This window comes from Eleutherodactylus coqui, chromosome 7 (assembly GCF_035609145.1).
Source record: "Eleutherodactylus coqui strain aEleCoq1 chromosome 7, aEleCoq1.hap1, whole genome shotgun sequence".
Taxonomy (NCBI): domain Eukaryota; kingdom Metazoa; phylum Chordata; class Amphibia; order Anura; family Eleutherodactylidae; genus Eleutherodactylus; species Eleutherodactylus coqui.
Window position 1 is genome coordinate 217,128,355 of NC_089843.1, and position 20,168 is coordinate 217,148,522.

Consider the following 20,168-nt stretch of genomic DNA (forward strand, 5'->3'; position numbering starts at 1 on the left):
GTACACTCAGACAGGTGACAAACTCCCCTGTTCCTCCACTGTCATTAGCTTATGTAAATTTATAAATGCACCAGGACTTCATTAGTCCACAGAGATCAATGAACTCTATATGAAAATCCATTTGCCTGCCAAACCCCTTTCAGACGGTGGCATGATGACTGCAACGGCTTCCAAGATTGAGTATTTTGTTATTAACATTTAACAAGCACAAGTCTGCATGATGCCAACCTCTTACAATAGCTGCTGGGTATTATGTGGATCTGGTATCATCTGCATCATGTTATTTACCTTTGTTATTTTCAGCCACTGGATTGTAATATAATGCATTTAATGGGTATAAAATGTCCAAATATACATATACATTGTTACCATTCTTCAGTTATTGTTAGCATTGCTACCATAGTAACATGGTGCCTTAGGCTGAAAAAAGACATATGTCCATCCAGGTCAGCCTATTACCCCCCCCCCCCCCCACCCACCAATGTTGATCCAGAGGAAGGCAAAAAAACAATGAGGTAAAAGCCAATTTTCGTAATTGTAGGGGAAAAAAAGTCCTTCCCGATTCCAAATCTGGCAATCAGAATAATCCCCTCAGTCATCAGTAATCAGTGATATAATATGTAATATTGTAACGCTCAAGAAAGGCGTCTGGGCCCCTCTTATACTCATTTATCGAGTTTGCCATCAGCATGTCCTCAGGCAGAGAGTTCCATAGTCTCACTGCTCTTACAGTAAAGAACCCCCTTCTATGTCGGTGTAGAACCCTTATTTCCTCTAGATGTAGAGGGCCCCCCTTGTTACCATCGCAGTCCTGGGTATAATAGATGATGGGAGAGATCTCTGTATTGTCCCCTCATATATTATACATAGTTATTAGGTCGCCCCTCAGCACTCTTTTTTCTAAACTAAATAACCCCAGTTTTGATACCCTCTCTGGGTATTGTAGTCCACCCATTCCGTTTATTACTTTATTTGCCCGCCTTTGTACCCGCTCAAGCTCTGATATGTCCTTCTTGAGTGCCGGTGCCCAAAACTGTCCACAATATCCCATGTGTGGTCTGACCTGTGACTTGTAGAGAGGAAGAACAATGTCCTCGTCATGCGCCCCTAGAGCTCTATAGTTTAAATGTCCAAAAGTATTGTGCGATCATATCATAAGAAGCATTCAGCGTATACGGAAGACACGGATACCAACATTACAAGTTGTCCCTTATTCACAGGATAGGGAATTATTCAGAAATCAGTGGGGGTCTCAATAACCAATCTCAATAACAGGGGTCCCGTGTCCTCTTCTGCCTATCACTGCGGGGCTCACTTCTCCTGCTGCACCACCATCAGAATGAATAGAGTCCTGGCTGAGCATGCACAGTCGGCTCTCCATTCATTTCAATGGCACTGTTGGAAATACACGAGCACTTGCCGTTCGGCTGTCTTCGCAGTCCCATTGAACGTGAATAGAGCTTAAGTACGACCGCCACTCTATTCATTCTCCTCCTCACTGCATGGAGAGTAATAACCCCGCAGGGAGAAGGCAGAGACATGGGATCCCTGTTCTCAAGAGCGGTGGAGATCTCAGCAGTAAGACCCCCACTGATCTACAAAGTATCCCCTATCCTGTGGATCCCGTGGATAGGGCATATCTTGCAATCTTGGTAGTTAAAAAGCCTCCTTTTCAAGTAAGTGTGATAGACATGATGATTAGTTAGTATAAAATGTCTATCGATTTGTACTAAACTAGACGTATTATGTGTGTTTTGTGACTTCAGCCTAATGTGGAACTCTGCTGCATAAGGAAAGAGTTAAATCACAGTGTTATGTTACTGCTTATGTGTTCATCTTGAGTGTTTTCCCAGTCCTCCCCATCCCCCACACAGGATCTTCTTCAACAAAGAGATATCTACTTTCACTTTCAGTTTTAAGCACAAGTTTGTAAGACAAAGACTTGCTTATACATTGGACTTGAGAGAAGGTGGGCAGGAAGGAGGGGGGATTCTATATGATCCGACAAATGAGAATCCTATATGTTACTGATGTAATTTGTTGCACGCCCATTTTATGCTTTACAATAAAAGGGGCTGTCTGGGTGTTTCTGACCAGAGAGCCATTTTGGATATGAGATTGATCGCTTGTGTCTAATCTGCTCGATGATGTGTGCACACTATACAATTCGGAAGCTACAAAATACCCCGAAACCTGCTGGAGAAAACCATAATCCAGATCATAAGATTAATCATCTACATAGAAAGACGAGTAGATTCATAAGTACTTTCCTTACTTACCTGGTACAGATTGTCAATATCTTCTTCATTGTGACCCAAAGTGAAACCTAAGACTTTCTTCTTGGATTTCATATGTGGTTTATCTGCATTCTGCAGACAGTCCTTTGACATGACTGTATTTCTCTCTGATCTCCCAGAATGCATTGTTCTCTGCAATAGGCAACCGACAAGGTTGTGAATTGGCTTTCTGAGTGGAGAATAGAACATCATGGAGATCTCTTTAACAATGCAGATGTTACACAAGGTGGGCAGTTGGATCCCACCACATAATGCTATTTAGATAGCAGCTCACTAGTAGTGACGTCACTCCCGTGTTACATTCGCTTTGGACAGTTTGAAGCCTGACATACAATAGCTGGATGCAATAAGCCCATTTTCTGGATACAATGTCATTGTGGGAGCAGTATGTGACCTCGGTAAACACCTGATTCTGATATACCGAGCATGAGAACCAACACTTATTCTCCGATCCCCATCCAATGGGTTCTCCTCTACATTATCTATTACTGTTCTGTTCAATCCTTTCACCAGTCTGTTTCTGTACATATATATGTTTATTGAATTCGTACATTTCTGTATTGCCCCTTGCTTTACACCGCATTGTACAGTCATTGAAGACTATGATACTAACTACACTCATTGTCAAAAACCAATCCCTCCCCTAGAAGTAGTTGTCAGGATGGGGTTAAACTTTGTGTACTTATAACGTTGATATATGATAAGGGCAAAAGGAGAATTTATTGTGGGAAACTGACCCCTTATAGAGAGGCTCTAGTACCCTGTTGTACCGCCTCTAGCTTGGATACAAGATGTGATACAGGAGGCATGGAGGCTCTAGTACCCTGTTGTATCGCCTCTAGCTTGGATACAAGATGTGATACAGGAGGCATGGAGGCTCTAGTACCCTGTTGTACCGCCTCTAGCTTGGATACAAGATGTGATACAGGAGGCATGGAGGCTCTAGTACCCTGTTGTACCGCCTCTAGCTTGGATACAAGATGTAATGCAGGCAGGCATGGAGGTTCTAGTACCCTGTTGTACCGCCTCTAGCTTGGATACAAGATGGGAAACGGGTGGGCATGGAGGCTCTAGTACCCTGTTGTACCACCTCTAGCTTGGATACAAGATGTGATACGGGCGGGCATGGAGGCTCTAGTACCCTGTTGTACCACCTCTAGCTTGGATACAAGATGTGATACGGGCGGGCATGGAGGCTCTAGTACCCTGTTGTACCACCTCTAGCTTGGATACAAGATGTGATACGGGCAGGCATGGAGGCTCTAGCACCCTGTTGTACTTCATCTAGCTTTGATACAAGATGTGATACGGGCAGGCATGGAGGCTCTAGTACCCTGTTGTACCACCTTTAGCTTGGATACAAGAGGTGATACGGGTGGGCATGGAGGCTCTAGCACCCTGTTGTACCGCCTCTAGCTTGAATACAAGGTGTAATACGGGTAGGCATGGAGGCTCTAGTACCCTGTCATACCACCCTTAGCTTGTATACAAGATGTGATACGGGTGGGCATGGAGGCTCTAGTACCCTATTGTACCACCTCTAGTTTGGATACAAGATGTGATACGGGCACCCATGGAGGCTCTAGTACCCTATTGTACCACCTCTAGCTTGGATACAAGATGTGATACGGGCAGGCATGGAGGCTCTAGTACCCTGTTGTACCACCTCTAGCTTGGATACAAGATGTGATACGGGCAGGCATGGAGGCTCTAGTACCCTGTTGTACCGCCTCTAGCTTGGATACAAGATGTGATACGGGCGTCTTCAGTGTCCAAACTAAACCTGGATTCATGGCTGCAGATAACCTGATTCCCTAGCAGTGATGTTTCATTGTTCATAACTAGAGATGAGCGAGCACCAAAATACTCGGGTGCTCGTTACTCGGAACGAAATTCCCGCGATGCTCGAGGGTTCGTTTCGAGTAACGAACCCCATTGAAGTCAATGGGCGACCCGAGCATTTTTGTATTTCGCCGATGCTCGCTAAGGTTTTCATGTGTGAAAATCTGGGCAATTCTACAAAGTGATGGGAACGACACAGCAACGGATAGGGCAGGCGAGGGGCTACATGTTGGGCTGCATCTCAAGTTCCCAGGTCCCACTATTAAGCCACAATAGCGGCAAGAGTGGGCCCCCCCCCCCCCACTGTCAGCGTAAAGATCGTTCTCCTCTGCCATAGCTGTAACAGCTGTAGCAGAGAAGAACAATGTTTGCCCATTGAATTCAATGGAGCGGCAATACAGCCGCTCCATTGAAAGCAATGGGCTGCCGGCGTGCGCGGGGTGAATTGTCGGGAAGGGGTTAAATATATAACCCCTTCCCTGCAATTCATCCAGAAATGTGTAAAAATAAAAATATATACCGGCGTACAAGGCGACGGGGCGTATAAGACGACCCCCCAACTGTCACCTTATACGCCGGCAATACAGTGGAGCAAAGAATAAAAAGCATTACTTACTTCTTCAGACGATCTGCGGCGCTGCTGCAGGATGTCGCTCCCTCCTGGTGTTTGCAGGCTCTTGCTCCCTCCTGGTTCCCGGCAGACTATTGCTTTCTCTACGAAAGGCTTGAAATCCCCGCCTCCAGAACCACAGCCAATCACAGCCATTCAATGACATCATTGTCATTGGCTGTGATTGGCTGAAGGCACATGTGTTTCTGGAGGCGGGGATTTAAAGCCCTTCGTAGAGAAAGCAATAGTCTGCCGGGAACCAGGAGGGAGCAAGAGCCTGCAAACACCAGGAGGGAGTGACAGCCTGCAGGAGCGCCGCAGATCGTCTGAAGAAGTAAGTAATGCTTTTTATTCTTTGCTCCACTGTATTGCCGGCGTATAAGGTGACAGTTGGGGGGTCGTCTTATACGCCCCGTCGCCTTATACGCCGGTATATATTTTTATTTTTACACATTTCTGGATGAATTGCAGGGAAGGGTTTATATATTTAACCCCTTCCCGACAATTCACCCCACGCACGCCGGCAGCCCATTGCTTTCAATGGAGCGGCTGTATTGCCGCTCCATTGAATTCAATGGGCAAACATCGTTCTTCTCTGCCACAGCTGTTACAGCTGTGGCAGAAAAGAAGGATTTGTCTTCTATATGTTCTCAATGGGGTCGGCGCTGCTGCCGCCGGCCCCATTGAGCGCATATAGAGAAGATTTATGGCCTTTAGAAGGACCGTTGGGGTTCTTGAAGCCTACACTGACTCCTAACACTCTCCCTATAGCAGCTCCGGCACCAGCAGCACTTTCCCTGAACTAATGTCAGAATGCATCCGTAGCGAGCCGCGGGAGGGGCAGATTTCAATACTCGGGTGACACCTAATCTCGCCAGCCACTCACAGCAGGGGGGTGGTATAGGGCTTGAACGTCGCAGGGGGAAGTTGTAATGCCTTCCCTGTCTTTCTATTGGCCAGAAAAGCGCGCTAATGTCTCAGAGATGAAAGTGAAAGTAACCCGAACATCGCGTGGTACTCGTTAAGAGTAACGAGCATCCCGAACACCCTAATATTCGCCCGAGCATCAAGCTCGGACGAGTACGTTCGCTCATCTCTATTCATAACACCACTATAAACAAAGGCAATGGTGGGTGTTAAAGCAAGTATATGTAATTATAATGCTGGCATATACCTTATTCACTGTTGTCTGTATATTTCCAGATTCTCATATCTCCAGATAACCCCGATCTATTATTTTTGCATAGTTTGTGTACTTTGTATAATAAATGTAACAGACCATAACTGCGGCACCCCAGATACACCTGACAACCCAGCGCTCTTTATGGCTACATCTGTTTCCAGCACAACAGACGGTTTATTAGTGAGCCAGTGTTGGGTCTATCACAGGACCCGGCTCATCAGGTTTTCTATGTGAGCTGGCAGCACTATTAATCATTAACTACATGATTAAATTAATATTTGTTCAGTCCGGCGGGGGGTGAACGCTTGTATCTAGAACCTGAGTCCTTTTTTTTTCTTGTTACCTGTATAAACACAACTTCCAAAGTCACTGAGGACGTTACCGGGGTGTTTGCCTACAAAGTGCCCTTATGCATTATTAAAGGATGATCATTCTAAGCCACTGAGAATCTATTGAGAAATGAACATAATGGACATTATTGTGTAAGGACTAGAGATGAGCGAGCCTACTCGGCCACGCCCCTTTTTCGCCCGAGCACCGCGATTTTCGAGTACTTCCGTACTCGGGTGAAAAGATTCGGGGGGCGCCGTGGGTGAGTGGGGAGTTACAGCGGGGAGTGGGGGGGAGAGGGAGAGAGAGAGGGCGCCCCCCTATTCCCCGCTGCTACCCCCCGCTCCGCCACGCCTCCCCCCGCCCCCTGGCGCCCCCGAATATTTTCACCCGAGTACGAAAGTACTCGAAAATCGCGGTGCTCGATCGAGTAATTACTCGAAACGAGTATATTCGCTCATCTCTAGTAAGGACATTTATGTGTCACTTAGGAAGGAGCAGCTAATTGTGATCAGCTGAAGAGCCTCATCAAACAATGGCGATATTGAGAAAAGCCAAAGATAATATAATAATAACCTTTATTTATATAGCGCCAACTTATTCTGCACATGGGGAACACAAACAAGATGAAAATTACAGAAAGTACAAAAGTTACATATGGTATTCCAACAAAGGGGCTGGGGGCGATACAGAAGGTACAGGGGCAGAAGGTGGAGCAAGGGGGGAACCAAGCAATGCGATGATAATATGCGATATATAGTTTTTAGGACACAAACGGGGTGGGGGTAGTACAGGAGGTACGGGGGAGGAAGTGTACATGATAGGCAAAAGTGGAAAGCTACAGGGAGGGTCAGGGGGTGTATTGTGAGGGTGAAGGACTAGATCAGGAGGTTTGGTATGCTTCTATGAAAAGGTCCATCTGAAGTTCCGTGCATCGGGGATTGTCAAGATGTTTTGAAGTAGAGCGTTCCAGAGGATCGGTGATGCTGGAGGTGAGCATGTGGGGTTTGTATTAGAGGGGCGTAAGCAGATCGGAGTGCGTGGGATGGGTGGTGTATGGACAGGAGGAAGGCGATGTATGGTGGCACGGTGCCATGGAGAGCATTGTGTTTGAGGGTAATAAGTTTACATTAAGATCTGTAGTGTATCAGCAGCCAATGCAGCGACTGTCATAGGGCAGATGCGTCTGAGAAGCGGCTGGATAGTAAGATGAGTCTATCTGCCACATTTAGTATGGATTGGAGAGTCTAGTGGAGGAAGGCCAATGAGCAGCGAGTTGCAGTAATTGAGTCAGGAATGGATGAGGGCGAAAACGAGTGTCCATGGCAGGGAAGGGACGGATTTTAGAAATATTTCTGAGGTGCAGGTGGCATGTTCCAGCCAGAGATTGGATGTGGGGGGGTAAAGGAGAGATTAGTGTCCAGTGTGACCCCAAAACAGCGGGCATGCTGTCTGAGGTGTATGGTGATGCCAGATACTGATATGGAAATGTTGGGGGAAGGTCGGATGTTTTGGAGGAAAGGTGCAGAGATGTCGCGGGAAGAGGTGTATAACTGGGTTTCATCAGAGTAGAGATGGTATTGGAGGCCAAATCTGCGCATGGTTTGTCTGATTGGGGCTGCATAGATAGAGAAGAGAAGGGGACCAAGGACCGAGCCCTAGAGACCCCAACAGAGAGGGGTTAGCGGAGAGAATATCGAGTCAGTGAAGGTAGGAGGTAGGAGGAAAACCAGGGGAGAGCTGTGTCTTTTAGGCTGATAGAACAAAGTATAGCAAGGAGGTCATGGTTGACAGTGTCAAATGCAGCAGAGAGATCAAAAGGATTAATAGGGAGTAGTCGCTCCTCGATTTGGCCGTTATCAGGATGTTTGATACTTTTGTGCGGGCGATTTCGGTCAAATGTAGGAGGCAGATGCCGCACTGGACCAGGTCGAGGGCAGAGTTGTCAGAAAGAAAGCGCGTGAGCAGGAATGGACCAGGCATTCAAGTAGTTTGGAGATGAAGGAGAGGTTAGAGATGTGTTGATAGTTGGCAGCGTTGGTCGGGTCAAGGGTCGGTTTCTTTAACAGAGGGGATATGATAGAGTGTTTGAATGAGGAGGGGGAAATACCAGAGTTCAGAGAGAGGTTGAAGATGGTGGTGAGGTGGCTGATGACAGTCGGGGAGAGAAACCAGAGGAGGCGTTAGGGAAGAGGGTCACTAGCGCAGGTGGTGGAGCGAGCAGTGGAAAGCAGTCTGGAGACTTCTTCTGTTGTTGGTTCTAGTATAGATACTGGGTGAGTGATGGATGCACTGCTCAAGAGACCAGGATCTGGGCTAGCCTTGTAATGTTTGGAGATTTCTTTTATGATTTTTTTCTTTGAAGTAGGTGGCTAGCTCTCCAGCACTGAGATCCATCAGGGAAGAAGGGGGTGGAAGGTGTCAAAGAGTTATTAGGGGTTGTAGGATAGTGAGGAGACGAGGGAGGTGAAATAAACTTGTTTGGCATGGTGGAGGGTGAGGTGGTAGGTTTTGAGCATAAATTTGAAGTGGGTGAAGTCTGCAGGCTGTTTTGGTTTTCGCCACAGTTGTTCAGCACACTTAGAGCACCGCTGGACGAAGTGTGTTTGGGGCGTGAGCCAATGTTTTCGTGGTCTGCAGTGGATGACTCGGGTCAGGGAGGTGCCTATTCTTACAGGGCATGTCTGAGGATGGTAGAGTAGTGTTTGGCAGCCAGGTTGGGTCATGAGAGAAGAGAGATGGAGACAGGGAAGACTGTAAAGTCTTGGCAAACTGATGGGAGTGGACGGTCTGGAGGTTCCCAGAAATGCAATAGGTGGGAGGTTCTGGGGAGATACCAGTGTGCCTGATGGAGAAGGAGAGAAGGCTGTGGCCAGAGAGTGGGAGGGGAAGTTAGTGAAGTGGGAGGCAGAACAGAGGCGGATGAAAATTAAGTTGAGTGTGTTGCAGTCTCTGTGAGTGGGGGAGTTTGAGAGTTGTGATAGGCCGAGGGAGGAGGTGAGCGCTAAAAGCTGAGTGACAGATGAGGAGATGGAGTCACCGAGAATAAGGGTGGGGAGTTCGTAGGATAGGAAGTAGGGGAGCCAGGCGGTAAAATGATTCAGTAACAGGTTGGTGAAATGATTCAGGAACAGGTGTGTGCGACCCGGGGTGCGGTAGATAACAGCGACATGCAGGGACAGTGGACAGAAGAGTCATAGGGTATGGACTTTGAATGATGAGAAGGTCAGGAAGGGAGTCGGGGGAATGACCTGGAAGGTGCAATTTGAACACCTACTCCTCGAATGTGCTTGTCTGGGGTGTGGTAGAACTGCAGGCCAGCAAAGGACAATGCAGCAGGGGAGGCAGAATTGGACTGCTGTATCCACGTTTCAGTGGAAGCGAGAAGGTTGAGATATTTGGAAGTGAAGAGGTTGTGGATTGTTGGGAGTTTGCTGCATTTGAAGGGGACAAGGGGAGGTGCGCGCAGATTAGTGGTTGGGCTTGTGGGGTGTTTTGGTGTAATTGGGGAGAGGTTTTGACAGGGAGCAGTGTGAGGTGGCCCAGGGCTGGGGAAGATGTCCCCCGCAGCTAAAAGTAGTAGGGTAGCAAGGGTGAGCAGGGGATTGGGGTTCTTGTGAGGGTGGCTGTGGTGTTTCTTGTTGGTGAGTGGGGGATGGAGTCATTTGAGGAAGGTGAGGAGTGTGTGAGTGCTGTGCATGGGCGAGGAAAGCAGTGAGGGGCTGATGTCGATGGAGTGTGTTGGGGCTGGGCGTTTTAAGAAAGTGTTAAGTCTGGCAGTGAGGATGGCGGTGCGAAGATGAGGGTGTTAGTGTGCAGGGTGTGGGTGAAGGTGGAGTCTATCTGTCCCCTGACCTGTTGAACTCCGCTGTTTAACTGCATCATTCAAAGATAGAAGATTACCGGAAGGGCAGGCTCACATGAGCGTAATGTAATAGCAGAATATGTGCATGTAATACACGGTGAATGGAGTCATTGAAAGTACATTGATTTGCATTGATCCATTCACATTAGCATATATGCATTGTGTATAATATGCGCGTAAAAAAGAACACAGCTTGTTCTATTTTACCGCATATTACGCATGATGGAGCCCTATTGTTCACTATGGGTGCGTTATAAATGCTGCACATATGCAATTAAATTGTTTATGTGCAGCATTTATACGCGATGTCGCTAATCGACAACGGGGGATGTCTTAAAAAAGAAAGTCAGACTATGCATGATAGAGTACATAAGATATGACTGGAAACGACTTCATTGTGATGCAATGAGTCCAATAAAAAACAATATAGTTTTTGTAGTCTTTTAATACTGGAATATCTTTCTTGGGCCCTTCAAGATGAAGCTGACCCCCCACAATCCCTTCAGCCTGTTCCTTGCATGACAAACGTTTTGTTACGATCGTGTGGGCAAACTAAACTCGGGGCCCACACGATCATTACCAAAGGAGTAACACACAGGTTTTGGACAACTGACCCTGTGCTACCGGGGAGGATGGCATGGCAATACCTAAGCGGTGCCATCACCCCAATAAGGGCAGCCCAGCGGTGTTCGGAACTGGGCCCTAGCTGATCCTAGGAACCACGCCACAGAACAGGATACAAACGCACGCACATGACAGGGACAGAACAACAGGACACACAGAGACAGAAAACACAGCATACAGCAGCTAGAATGCAAACACTAATAACAGATGATAAGCTGAATATAAATACCAGGTATTAGTTGACATTTTGTACAAAACATGGAAGCTAGCAGGCCACTTCATGGCTCCTGGCTATACCGCTAGTCCCTACACTAACCAGGAGTCCAGCAGCACCAGACAACGTTCACACAGCAAGCTGCAACAGGACAGGGCACAGATCACAGGTCACACAGCAAGCTGACACAAAACTGACAGAAAATAAATGTACAAACGGACATGAACCAGCAAGACACAGATCACAGATGAAACTCACAGCAAGTCTATGTTTCCTCATACATGGGGGATAGACAGTAAGCCACCGAGCTGACATAGAGAGCTGTGTCAGGGATCTACCAACTGACACATAGAACGAGACATAAGATGTTTGGAGGCCGCACCTGTAAAGGGGAAAGGAGACGGGAGCTGCATGCACTGCAGACCAGGACTACAGGTGTCCAAACCATCTATAGGGAAGCAGAGAGACTGAACAGACCTACTTGCAAACACAGATCTGAGTGGGAACATAACAGATACATCTAAACAGTACAAGACCAGCTTCAGACTAACAAGAGCTGAGTTTATATGTGCTAAAGGCTAAAGGGGATTGGCTGCTGGAGAATAACACACCCAGCAGCTCAATTAACCCTCAACCTCCTGTGGAGCTATGCTGCTAGGAAGCTTAGAACTACAGATCCCAGCAGCACACGTAACATGTTTCTTCTTCAGATCTAGGGGTATATTGGCACACATGGAGGAGGTGTGAGTACTCTTGGGCATTGATGCAGAAACCATAGTTTGATAGTGAACGCCTTCTTTCTTTTTCCTAAGAAAATCCCCAATAAGAGAGACTTGAGTGGGAGGCAAATATCTAACTGTAACATATAACATAGTAATAATCTTTATATAGTACCAGCATATTCCGCAGCACTTTACAAGTAGGAGGGTTCATGTACAGACAGAATAAGACATTACATGCAGTATTAGACATGTTCACAAGAGCTTGCAATCTGTAAGGAAATAGGGGTGATGCCAAAGGTACACATTCTTCTTCCGTCCAGCCATCTTTTAGATAAGCAGGGAGCTATACATAAAGTAGCTTGAAATGGTCAACAGCTGATATCTATACATGTACAGATCTACTGTGCATTAAGGTGCCAGAGGTCTAGGGCATAGGGTGGGATGAGGGGGGAATGTAGAAGTGGTGCAGATGGAGAAGAATTAGATTAGGGAATGCGGTAGGTCTCCCTAAAGAGATTTGTTTTTAGGGTACACAACTATGGGCATTGGAGAACCTGATAGTCTGGGGTAGCGCATTCCACATTACTGGTGCAGCTCCTGAAAAATCTTGTAGATGGCAGAGGGAGGTTCAGATTAAAGCTGGATTCACAAGGACATTCTTGTGTGCACAAAACATTTTCGTGCGCAATATGCAGAATCTAGAACCGAATTCTTCTAGTGGGTCTGTTCACATATGCAGATTTGTCATCTTTTTTGCACACTAAGTGAGTTTTGTTGCATGCGTATTGGTGTATGTCACTGTACTTTTCTGGCCTACAAGGAATGTTCATTTGCGTGTGGCAATCAAAGACCCACCAATTAAAATGGCTAATTCGTCTAATTAGTTGCAAATGTGTTCTTTTTCAGTGGCACTATGCAATGTTTCACGCATCTCCTTGCGTAATGCGCATGCATTTGCACACCCCTATTGACTTTAATGGGTTCACAGAAAAGTAGAGCATGTTGCATTTTTTTTTGCGTGACTTAAATACAGAAATGTGAACAATCCCAATAAAATCCATGGGTCCTATTTTCTGCATACTGCGCGCGTACAAATACGCCCGTGTGACGCTGACCTAAAGGTCTGGAGGGACTGAGCTGTATAGGCAGATAATAAAGTTAAAGGCCAACAGCTGAGTGACTTGAAACCAGTAGGATAATTATTAATTAACTCTTACTAATCAGAAGTAGGGTTGGTGACACAGCAGAGGTAGGGCAGGAGAAGAAATAGCAGAGCTGAATAGGAAATAAGAATAGGACGTGCAGTCGGGCGCAACAACCTGACTGATTCGTACACCTTCGACTAAACGTTGCCATTTCCACACTTTACCCTGAATATATCTAGAAACATTGTAACATACTGCTTCTCACTGGAAACACAATGCGAAATGTCCCACTCTTTCCATTCTTCAGATATATACATTTTGCATTGATTTCTGACTACACTTTACTATAAATCATTCCAGCATTTTATTTTACATCTTAACCATAAAATTTCTTGCTGAAAATGGACAAAAAAAATCGCAGACAGTATCGCAGACGAAGCTAAAGGCAGAAGTAGAGGTTATTTGAAGAAGGAATGACGAAGGAGGACTGCACCTTTAAGCTGTCACACGTGATGCCTGCTTGAAGTCAACTCAAAGTCAGAGCCTGGGATCTCATTGCTGCCGCTGCCTGGGATAGTTGTTTACTCCTTTCCAACCTGCTGCATGCCCGGCTCCGGGGGCACATGAAGCCAATCAAGTCCTTGGCCAACGGGTATTGCAAGGTACGGCTTCTATTCTGCTAAGTGCAAGAATAGAAAACTTTCCTGGGAAGTTATTGCGGTGCCCTTCTGTCAGCCAGCCAAGGAACGAGTGCGGATCACTTGCACATTCACATTAATTAATCTTGTGATCTAACGATATTGTAGCCACGTTGTTCTACGTGGTTTCGTATCGGCTACATACTTCGTTGACTTAGACATTTTTTATATTTCCATCAACCAGAAAGCTGCCCTGAAGATTTGGGGTCTTCTAGTTAACAGTATGCAGTGATTGTTCATGGGCGCCGTCAGATATGGGATCAGAAAATGCGGAAATTTTCCCTGAACCGTCTTTGTAACCTTTGAAGAGTGACAGAGAGAAGATGAAATAAATTCGCAAACAAACAAAATCTAGCGATGACATTACAGTGAAGGTCTCTGAGCCGGGAATGATTCATCATAGGACTCATGCGAATGCTAAAGGACATCACTGGTTTCTACAATAGTTGGCACCTGTATGATGCTGGAAGACCGAAATGCAGCAACTTCTTCATCTGCTTCCCTGTCAACCAACTCATTCATCCCCAAGACAACGTATAGGAAAATTAAAAGGTGTTTTAGCTTTCGAAGAGGTACGTCCATATGAGTTCTTCAAACCACTGTGGGCTTCATAGGCTTCCATAAAGTTATCCATTAGGATACATTAAAGCCATATTCAGACTGCAACTGCATTTCTATGCCTTATGTAATGTTGTAAAGATGACTATAGCTGCAGTCCTATGTAAAGTGACAGATAACGCTGTGATGTCATGACTGGGACCAATGGCAGACTCGCCCTTGATACAACTTAAGTAATTGACAGTCTAGATAGAAAAGTTTTTTTGCTGCTGTTTGGCAAAAGTTTGGCAAACTTTGGCAAAAGTTTTCATGACTTATTCTAACTATGCTCTGTGTAGGAAAAATTACTTGCTTTTACTTTTGTTGCAGATTTTGTGCATGCATGTGCGTTTTTATGTGCGGATTTTCTGCTGCGGAATATATTGCGCTTTTGTGATGCAGTAGTGGTAGTTTCCTGCACTGGCAAACTTAAAGGGGTTACCCAGGCAGCGTCCGCCGGGGTGCATCAGGGATGGAGCGGAAGCACTGCTCTGACCCCTTTGTAGTGGTTGGTAGTTTTAATTGCAGGCTTGGGTCCCATTGATTTCAATGAGGGTGCGCTTGCAATTACAAGTGAGTGACAGTTTTGAGTGATCATCTCTGCATAGTCTATAGAAGCTAAGTAGCTACTTAAGATTTATGCAGGCAGAGAAGGACGCCGCAGTCGCTCGGCGAACAATACAGCTCGCGTCCTGCTGTGAACTACCAGCGGGACACGAGCTGAGAGAATCTTATTAGCGTTGCCGACTGTTATAACAGCCTGCACCGCTGATAAAAGTTCATCGCTCAATTCAAGAAAACTAGAATTGAGCGAGGAACGACTCATGCACAAATCTGCACAATTTCCGTGCATTTAGATGCAATTGTTATTGCTCAGAAGACAGCTTTGAGCGAATTTTGAGTGAGAATCGTTGGGTCTAGATGAACCTTAAAGGGATTGTCCCGCGAAAGCAAGTGGGGGTATACACTTCTGTATGGCCATATTAATGCACTTTGTAATGTACATCGTGCATTAATTATGAGCCATACAGAAGTTATTCACTTACCTGTTCCGTTGCTAGCGTCCTCGTCTCCATGGTGCCGTCTAATTTTCAGCGTCTAATCGCCCGATTAGACGCGCCTGCGCAGTCCAGTCTTCTCCCTTCTGAATGGGGCTGCTCGTGCCAGAGAGCTGCTCCTCGTAGCTCCGCCCCGTCACGTGTGCCGATTCCAGCCAATCAGGAGGCTGGAATCGGCAATGGACCGCACAGAAGACCTGCGGTCCACCGAGGGTGAAGATCCCGGCGGCCATCTTCACAAGGTAAGTAAGAAGTCACCGGAGCGCGGGGATTCGGGTAAGTACTATCCGTTTTTGTTTTTTTTTTAAACCCCTGCATCGGGTTTGTCTTGCGCCGAACGGGGGGGCTATTGAAAAAAAAAGAAACCCGTTTCGGCGCGGGACAACCCCTTTAAGACTTGTTTAATACTTGTTTGATGCCCCACAGGTGGAACTATTTACTGTACACAATCATGGTATGCAGGAATTCAATTCAAAACCTTAAAATATCATTGAAAGACTTATTCATACCACCAAATATCCATTTACAGAGAGCTGTAGCTTCTGCGCATTGATTGCCATACAGGAGACATGAATGTAATATGAGAATCGCACGATGGATGGATTTAATGTCTACTTGATACTGTTATCTATTATGCGGTGCAAATAGTTTTCTGTATGTGCATATATCAGTCTTTTGATACTATGAACTCCTATTTAACCTCCTATACTTAGTTTAATCCAACTCTAGCATTACTGCATGTGACTACACTTGTATCTGTATTCTGCAAACTGTATGTACTAACTGATAATATTTCATCTAATCATTGAAAAGTTAGTTACCATATAAAATATGACAGATATGAGATAGATAGATAGATAGATATGAGATAGATAGATAGATAGATAGATATGAGATAGATAGATAGATAGATAGATAGATAGATAGATATGAGATAGATAGATAGATATGAGATAGATAGATAGATAGATAGATAGATAGATAGATAGATAGATATGTGATAGATATGAGATAGATAGGAGATAGATAGATATGAGATAGATAGATATGAGATAGATAGATAGATAGATATGACATAGATAGATAGATAGATATGAGATAGATAGATAGATAGATAGATAGATAGATAGATAGATAGATAGATATGTGATAGATATGAGATAGATAGGAGATAGATAGATATGAGATAGATAGATATGAGATAGATAGATAGATAGATAGATATGAGATAGATAGATGATAGATAGATAGATAGATAGATAGATAGGAGATAGATAGATAGATAGATAGATAGATAGATAGATAGATAGATAGATAGATAGATAGATAGATAGATAGGAGATAGATAGATAGATATGAGATAGATAGATAGATAGATAGATAGATAGATAGATAGATAGATATGAGATAGATAGATAGATATGAGATAGATAGATAGATAGATAGATAGATATGAGATAGATAGATAGATAGATAGATAGATAGATAGGAGATAGATAGATAGGAGATAGATAGATAGATAGATAGGAGATAGATAGATAGATAGGAGATAGATAGATAGATATGAGATAGATAGATGATAGATATAGATAGATAGATGTGAGATACATAGATAGATGATAGATATGATATAGACAGATATGAGATAGATAGATAGATAGATAGATATGTGATAGATATGAGATAGATAGGAGATAGATAGATATGAGATAGATAGATATGAGATAGATAGATAGATAGATAGATAGATAGATAGGAGATAGATAGATAGATATGAGATAGATAGATGATAGATAGATAGATAGATAGATAGATAGATAGATATGAGATAGATAGATAGATATGAGATAGATAGATAGATATGAGATAGATAGATAGATAGATAGATAATGAGATAGATAGATAGATAGATAGATAGATAGATAGATAGATAGATAGATAGGAGATAGATAGATAGGAGATAGATAGATAGATAGATAGATAGATAGATAGATAGATAGATAGATAGATAGATATGAGATAGATAGATAGATATGAGATAGATAGATGATAGATATGAGATAGATAGATGATAGATATGAGATAGATAGATAGATATAGATAGATAGATATGAGATACATAGATAGATGATAGATATGATATAGACAGATATGAGATAGATAGATAGATAGATAGATAGATAGATAGATAGATAGATAGGAGATAGATAGATAGATAGATAGATATGAGATAGATAGATATGAGATAGATAGATAGACATGAGATAGATAGATAGATATGAGATAGATATGAGATAGATAGATAGATATGAGATAGATATGAGATAGATAGATATGAGATAGAGAGATACATATGAGATGGATAGATAGATAGATAGATAGATAGATAGATAGATAGATAGATAGATAAATAGATGGATAGATAAATATGAGATAGATAGATAGATATGAGATAGATAGATAGATAGATAGATATGAGATAGATAGATATGAGATAGATAGATAGATAGATAGATAGATAGATGGATAGAATGTGGCACTAAGGCATTAGCAGCACATCCTTTACATCCTGTAAATGTGGCGTGGACCATCATAGATAGGACTTGCTCTTCCCATATGTCCCACAGGTGCTTCATTGGATTGAGATCTGGGAAATTTGAAGGACTGAACACTTTGAACTATTGGTCATACTACTCAACCCCCCCCACCACCACCACCACCACCACCACCACTCGCCACCCCGCCAAACAATTTTTGCAATGTGTCAGCATGTATCCTGCTGAAAGAGGATTCTGTTAGGGAATACTGTTGCCATGCAGGGTTGTACATTATTCAGGTAGGTGGTACATGTCAAAGTACAATCCACACGAATGCCAGGACCCTAGTCTTCCCAACAGAATATTGCCTACAGCATCCAAATGTCTCTACCAGCTGCTCGGCTTTCCATAGTGCATTCTGCTATCTCTCCCAGGCAAACGATGCAAACAGACATCTACATAATGTAAAAGAAAAAGACTTGATTCATCAGACCTTCTTGCATTGCTCTATGGTCTCGTTCTGCTGCTCAAATGCCCATTGGAGGCATCTGTAGTGGTGGACAGGTATCCATATGGGCACCTGACTGGTCTGCAACTACAGGTCACTGTTTTCAGCAAGCTGTGATGATCACATGCCCTGAAAACTTTTTATCATAGCCAGCATTATCATTTTAAGCAATTTGTAACTCTTCTGTGGGATCAGACCAAACAAGCTAGTTATTCACTTCAATGAGCCTTGGGCATCCATGGCTCTATCCCCACTTTCAATATGTCTTTCCTTGGAGTAATTTTGGTAGGCACTAGCCACTACAAATCCGGGACTCCCCACAAGACCTGCCATTTTGGAGATGCAATAGTTTTGCCATCACAAATTGGCCCTTATTAACCCTTTGCAATCCGATTTTGGATTCAGGGTTTCCTAGGGGGCTTTCTCTGCTTGCCATTATACAATGGCGCCATCTGCTGGCTAGAGCCAATACTGCGGTATGGGACATGCTGGAGAGGCCCCCGACAACAGAGCGGCCAGTAATCTACAGTAAGAATACCCTGCCGGATGTCTTCCGACATCGGAGCTGTACAGGCTTCAATCAGAATGTCTTTGGACGTCAGACAGTGGATTGGAAAGGGTTAAAGCCGCTTGCCCATTTCCCCTGCTTCTAAGATGCTTCTACCGGTTGTATCACATGGAGCTGCTGGTTTGGGAAAAAAAACAGGGAAAGCCGACACTTACTCAAGGCTCAGCTTACCACCATCAGGCCATGGGTCAACTCTGGGTTCCGCCAGGCGCTAAAATCAGGGACACTGTAGCGGCTGTAATGCACCCAATCACATGTATCCCGATACACGGTTCGCCACAACTAATATAACCTCTTATGGCCTTTCGCTTCTCGCAAGGGAGCGTCCCGTTGTGCTCACCTCACCTGATCTGCTAATCCTTCAAAGGAACAACATCAGACTAAAACTATAAAATAACATTAAAACAAAAGTAGAAACTCACAGGTTATAGCCTCTTCATTACCCCCCCCCCCCCCCCCTTCCAACACATCAACTTCAAGAATTGACTGCTCACTTACTGCCTGATATATTAGGGTACAGCCCACCCCTTGAGAAGGTACATTGCCCAGATATAGTCGTTCTTCACATCGCCTGTCAGTGCCTTTAATGGTAGTTAATATATATCTGTCTCGTTCCAAACCAGGTTGTCTTGAGTAGCAAATATTATTTCTTCTTGTTGGCCAACAGTTAACATTAGGTTAGTGCTACGGTCTGATGTAGATCCCCACCCACTTATACTCAGTTACAAAACAGACCTAAGAATATACTCTAAGTTTCCCCGAATGTCCAGACCCCCTCTTGTCACTCACACATATGACATTCATCACCATCAGGATCCAAGAAAGTGGTTTTAAGTTGCTTTACTGTTAGAACAGGGTGAACTCCAAATTGTATCCATCCATGTCTTGTATTTCTCTGTTGAGCCGGTTCTTCATGGTCAGCGCACTCTGGTGTATAACCAAAAGCTTCACAAAGTACATGCTGCCTTGTTCACAAGCTTTGTTTTTGCTTCATCGTAGCAACATCCCTATGAAGACCCATATTTGTGGTCCAACATCTCAAGATCTTGGCTACTGATATTGTGGCAATGCTAGTAGGAAGCCCCATTCCTAAAGCAATGATTTCTGAGAAAGTAATACGGTACACACGGAGGCTCTGACATCCCATATTAAACATACCATAGACTATTTCCTTAAAGGGGGATCCAGCTGCAAGCTATGGATGGCCTATCCTCAAGATAGGCCTTGAATAGTAGATCAGCACGGGTCCACAAGTCAGGACCCCCACCGATTAGCAGTTCAACAGGCTTGTGTATAGAGTTGATTTCTGCCGGAAGCAGACAGCTCTGTTCCCACTGCAGTGCCCAGGGTTGGCATTGCAGGCCAATTTT

At 44.4% G+C, this 20,168-nt stretch overlaps 1 protein-coding gene across 7 annotated transcripts in view; it reads left to right on the forward strand.

Annotated features, from left to right (window-relative positions):
- ARHGAP24 (Rho GTPase activating protein 24) overlaps positions 1-20,168 on the forward strand; it is a 534,686-nt gene that overhangs the window by 473,678 nt on the left and 40,840 nt on the right. Inside the window, exons 1-2 of one of the 7 annotated variants that reach the window (XM_066574364.1) lie at positions 13,389-13,494; positions 13,715-14,102. The exons of 5 other annotated variants lie outside the window; for them this stretch is intronic. In XM_066574364.1, coding sequence (XP_066430461.1) covers positions 13,988-14,102 — 115 coding nt within the window. In that variant the 5' untranslated portion in view covers positions 13,389-13,494; positions 13,715-13,987. Of the gene's footprint in view, positions 1-13,385; positions 14,103-20,168 lie in introns of those variants that run through there. One more of the 7 variants, XM_066574363.1, reaches the window with a different exon arrangement.